The 5,317-nt window shown below is 37.9% G+C and overlaps 1 protein-coding gene across 1 annotated transcript; it reads right to left on the bottom strand.

Annotated features, from left to right (window-relative positions):
• Positions 1–1,679: 1,679 nt before the first annotated feature.
• On the bottom strand, positions 1,680–3,568 carry LOC119082882 (pancreatic lipase-related protein 2-like). The gene is made up of 8 exons (XM_037192538.1): positions 3,417–3,568; positions 3,060–3,356; positions 2,905–2,993; positions 2,810–2,843; positions 2,436–2,543; positions 2,129–2,341; positions 1,969–2,068; positions 1,680–1,902 (listed from the first exon to the last, which is right to left on the bottom strand). The coding sequence occupies exons 1-8, from the start codon at positions 3,535–3,537 to the stop codon at positions 1,752–1,754; spliced, it is 1,113 nt and encodes a 370-aa protein (XP_037048433.1). The 5' UTR covers positions 3,538–3,568; the 3' UTR covers positions 1,680–1,751.
• Between the last annotated feature and the right edge of the window lie 1,749 nt (positions 3,569–5,317).

Below are 5,317 nucleotides of genomic sequence, written 5' to 3'. Positions count from 1 at the left end.
TAATTCAAAAATTTGATGAAATTTGAAAATTTGACTAAAACCGAAAATTTGACGAAAACCGAAAATTTGACGAAAATCGTAAATTTGACGAAATTTGAAAATTTGACGAAATTTGAAAATTTGACGAAATTTGAAAATTTGACAAAAATTGAAAATTTGACAAAATTCGAAAATTTGATGAAATTTGAAAATTTGACGAAAATCGAAAATTTGACGAAATTTGAAAATTGGATGAAAAACGAAAATTTGATGAAATTTGAAAATTTGACGAAAATCGAAAATTTGACGAAATTCGAAAATTTGATTAATTCAACAGTAAACTACGGAAGCGATGGAACTTCATTATGTAAATTACCTTTGTCGCTGATTGATCCACAAGCCAGATTCCTCTGCATCTACCTGGTACTCCGCTGGTCAAACGTTTATTTTCCACTTCCCCGAAACTTTCAATGATTCCGATGACGTCAATGATGTCGTCTTTGACCATATGTTCCACGTTCGAAATCGGTTGAAAGTTGAATTTGAGCCTGGGAATTTGCAATGGTCCAAGAATGCACGAATGGAGTTTTCGTCGGATCAGATGCTTTTACTTTGAATTTACTGATGTAGTAGATCCGATCGACCTACAAGAAATTTGTTTTTAAATCTTTTGTCTAATTTTAATTCCGATTTGGATGCTCTGAATTATACCTCAACCAAATCGTATAAATTATTCACGCTTGCACCGAATGCCGATGCTCTCATTTCACCTGATTCGTCTATGATGTCCATTGTCATTGGCCCCAAAATGTTAAAGAACGGATGTATGTCGCTCTTTATTGTGACTCGCGCTCTTATTGTTTGACTGATACCGCTGTTTAGACACCAGAATTTTTTTTTTACTTGATCAACGAATATATTTACATTTTTGCCTTACCGTTATGCTGGTCGGACTTCACTGATTTGGAAGGTAATCAAAGGCCGAATAGAATGTTGTTGAAAAAAAATTAAATTTGGGTCCTCGGACTAAGGCCGCTACTAGGGCCCTATGTGTATTTTACATACAACTCGAGTAAATTTCATCCGTTTGTCGTAATTTTTGTTTCATTTGGAAGGTAATCAAAGGCCGAATAGAATGTAGTTGAAAAAAAAATTAAATTTGGGTCCTTGGCCTAAGGCCGCTACTAGGGCCCTATGTGTATTTTACATACAACTCGAGTAAATTTCATCCGTTTTTCGTATTTTTTGTTTCATTTTGAAGGTAATAAAAGGCCGAATAGAATGTAGTTGAAAAAAAAATTAAATTTGGATACTAGGCCCTATGTGTATTTATACTCAATAAATTAAAATTTTAGGGCGATTTGAAATTTTTGTTTCATTTGAAAGGAACGCCGTACGGGGCTTCGTAATTGCGCTATGCGCAATTTTTAAGATGTACACATTACATAATAATTTTACTTTAACTACATTAACCGGCGCAATAGGCTTACGGTCAAAGTAGGGTGACAGACGCACTAGGGTCACGTACGCAATAGATATACGGGTTTGTACGGGGCTCAGTCGCAGCAAACGCTCCGACTGTTCTGATGGCTCGTTAAATTGGAAAAATCGACCCACCCAGAGGTATCTCCAAACCATTTGACGACATTACTCTTTTAGTGGCTATCATTCTTCTTTCCAGAGTCTCATTAAACAATAGATTATTTTGAGATGATCAAAAGTTTATTAAACGGTTGACATTCATTGCACAGCTTTTATTAGTATCTCGATTCTTATACGAAAGGAAATGTTGCTGTCGTAGCGAAAAAGAATACTGTACCAGCTGGCATTGCACCACTATTATTTATAGGCTCTCCACCCATTCTGCCAGCCTGTCCTGCTGGAGGGCAATTGTTGTCTCTAATATTTTGAAGGCTAGCACATCTGTGAGTGAAAATTTAGAATTTATTTCTAACGAAATTCGTAGAAAATTTTCATTGTTACACAAACCTTGTTGCAGGGAAAGTGTTAATTATGGACGATGCATATAAATCAAGAACACGACCGTGACTGCAACCAACCTCAGTACCACATCCCGGTTGGGTTACACCTTTAGCGCCAGCATAATTTAGTTAGCGAATTTGTATTTTTGCGAATGAAAATGACTTACCCCAATTAGCAAAGAAGTTAGCGACACCAAATGGTTGGTCGTGACCTAGTTGACCGGCATTGGTTGTAATCTGTTCCACGTATTGGGCATCGGTATGGTGAATTCGATTCGCTGGGTCATCAACAGAAAACAGTGGACCGGCTGGACAAAGACCCACAACAGCTTGAATAGGTTGATTGGTGCGTTTACCAGCAGCACCAGCTACATGTGCCCCTAAATATTAATAGAAAGAAACAGTCTTAATCCTAAGCAGAGACAAACATTTTGATAAAATCTTCTGTCGACATGATTTCTTTGTTAAATTTACCGAGAGAGTGACCGGTTACTACAACATTGTTGTATGAACTTCCTTGAGAAACCAGCCAATCAATGTAATCAGCTACTGCAGCTCCCACTTCATTGACTCTGTTACGAGCTAAAAAAAATTATTAATTTTTTTGTTTTCGTTAGTCAGATAGTAACACGAGTAACAAGCACGCATGGCATAAGAACGTAGCGGTTTTATTATTGTTATTTATCGTAATCGCTATTATAATCCATTGAAATCATAATCCCTAGGAATCATAATCCATTCGAATCTTATTATCTAGGAATCGTAATCCCCAGTGATTAAAGCGTGAACAGACAGACGGACACCCCTCCGTTTCCATAAAGTAGCTACAGGTAGAAAAGTAATGTTACCTAAAATATAGTTCGCAGTATCGCTGCCAGCTGACTGTCAAGAAGAAGCGATTCATTTATATGAGATTGACCTAAAATATGTCATTCAAATTTACCCAATCTACAATCAGCACGTTACAGTCCATTGCTTGAAGCCAAGCGTTTCTAATCTGTGATCCAGCGTTGTGGCTCGCCGCACCCCAACCTAATCAATTGAATCACAATAATATCAGGGAAAACAGTTCTCTAAATAATAACAGTAACGTTCTACCGTGAGCGTGGAATCTTGTCTGACGACCTGCAACAAAATTACTGGCAGCAAGTTGAGCATTATTGCGTAGCTGAATTAGTTGCGGAACGGTAGGATTTTGTCTGGTGAACAAATTGAATCTCACATCAGTGGGAGCATTGAATGATGGCTCAGCCTCCATGTTTATTTCATCATTTATATCAACTAATCGCATGTTTCCGTTGTTATCTGGTATCAATTGCCAGTTCTCCTGTTTGATCTCAGCCGAAAGGAATTCTTCTCCATCATTTTCCGACTGGAGCAATGGATTTGCAGCAGCTAAGTTACAATTTCGAGGAAATAGTTATTCTTCTCAAACAGCAAACGTCAAAAAATTACCTGCAGCAAAAAGCAATGCGAATACAATATAAATGGACATCGTGGTGCGCAATACTTCGGTTATCACTAATGTTGAACTTAGCGCTCTGTCGTCTTTTATACTTACTCTAATTTTAAACATCTTTAATCTTATCGAATTTGCACAGATTTTAAATTCATTTGAACATACGTCATATCATGTAGCCCAACAGGGATATTTTTCAGTACATTTAAGAGCCGTAGCCAGACCAAAAACTCTGAGGGGCGCGTGGCGCCAAAAATGCAGTACACGAAAACCGCTGGGATTGATGCGTGTGGAGGTGGGATCGATCGGGTGAGGTCAACTGATGACAAAACAAAAAGAATCTGAGCACGGAAGCCATATAACTTTTCATTTATCTAAAAAAAAAATCACAAATTTCCAGGCTGGTCCAAAACTTTCCAGTGTGCACCCTGTGACTGGCTACGGCACTTGTACATTCTAATCATTACGATTAGATTTGATATTGTCGAACAATGGAGAATAACAATTGAGAACAGAAAAATTAATTGATAAGATGAAACTTATGGCATTTAGTTCGTCAACTCAGCGACTTTTTAGCCCCGTACAAAGGGGCTTATAGGATTACGATGCCGTGTGTAATTGATGGAATTCGAAGCAGACGGTAAGTGTTTGCCTATGTTCATAGATGACGAATCCGCAATAAAAATTTTGTCTGTCCGTCTGTCTGTCACGTCGATATCTTGAGTAAATCAAATCCGACTTCAAAAAAAAAATTGATACCAACATCGAAAGTTGATACTTTTGCCCTCGAAATTCGGGGTGAAAGTAAAAAAATTCAACCTGTGCGATTGAGGCCCTTGCCTTCGGCGCGGGCATCAACTCTCGCACACGGTTGATTTTTTTTTACTTTCGCCAATTGTCATTCAATGTACTATTTTTTCCCTGAAAGATATTCGGTTCGGCCCTTCGTGAGTTAGGGCCACCTAAGTGATTTAAGGTCTTTTGGTGATATTTGTGGCAAAATAAACGATGGAAATGACAAGGCAAATGATAGGTATTGTCAGGAATCCAGGAAAAAAAAGTTTTTTAAAATCGGGTGAGTGGACCGTGAGTTGGGGCCTTAGAAGTGAAAGGCTACTCGGCCCTATGTGTATTTTGCATATAAGTCGAGTAAATTTGATCCGCTTTTCCTAATTTTTGTTTCATTTAAAAGGTAGTCGAACACCGAATAGAATGTTGTTGAAAAAAAAATTAAATTTGGGTCCTTGGACTAAGGCCGCTACTAGGGCCCTATGTGTATTTTGCATATAACTCGAGTAATTTTCATCCGTTTTTCGTAATTTTTGTTTCATTTGGAAGGTAATCAAAGGCCGAATAGAATGTTGTTGAAAACAAATTAAATTTGGGTCCTTGGACTAAGGCCGCTACTAGGGCCCTATGTGTATTTTGCATATAACTCGAGTAATTTTCATCCGTTTTTCGTAATTTTTGTTTCATTTGGAAGGTAATCAAAGGCCGAATAGAATGTTGTTGAAAACAAATTAAATTTGGGTCCTTGGACTAAGGCCGCTACTAGGGCCCTATGTGTATTTTACATATAACTTGAGCTTTCATCCGTTTTTCGTAATTTTTGTTTCATTTGGAAAGCTGAATGGAATGTAGTTGAAAATTTTTTTGTAGGGAATGTCGTACGAGGCTTCGTAATTGCGCTATGCGCAATTTCTAAGATGTACACATTTCATAATAATTTTACTTTAACTACGTTAACCGGTGCAATAGGCTTACGGTCAACGTAGGGTGACAGACGCACTAGGGTCACGTACGCAATAGATATACGGGTTTGTACGGGGCTCAGTCGCAGCAAACGCTCCGACTGTTCTGATGGCTCGTTTTTTTTAATTTAATAACATTCTGGGAT

The sequence above is a fragment of the Bradysia coprophila genome, unplaced genomic scaffold (assembly GCF_014529535.1).
Source record: "Bradysia coprophila strain Holo2 unplaced genomic scaffold, BU_Bcop_v1 contig_50, whole genome shotgun sequence".
Taxonomy (NCBI): domain Eukaryota; kingdom Metazoa; phylum Arthropoda; class Insecta; order Diptera; family Sciaridae; genus Bradysia; species Bradysia coprophila.
Note: the sequence above shows the minus strand (reverse complement) of the source record. Positions and strands in the feature narration are given on the sequence as shown.

Excerpts from the sequence above, each read along its gene's own strand:
- LOC119082882 (XM_037192538.1), bottom strand. The coding sequence starts at position 3,537 with ATGTTTAAAATTAGAGTAAGTATAAAAGACGACAGAGCGCTAAGTTCA. Across the intron at positions 3,357-3,416 it reads CGCATTGCTTTTTGCTGCAG|CTGCTGCAAATCCATTGCTC; the intron begins GTAATTTTTTGA and ends ATTGTAACTTAG. Across the intron at positions 2,342-2,435 it reads AGTAACCGGTCACTCTCTCG|GGGCACATGTAGCTGGTGCT; the intron begins GTAAATTTAACA and ends ATTAATATTTAG.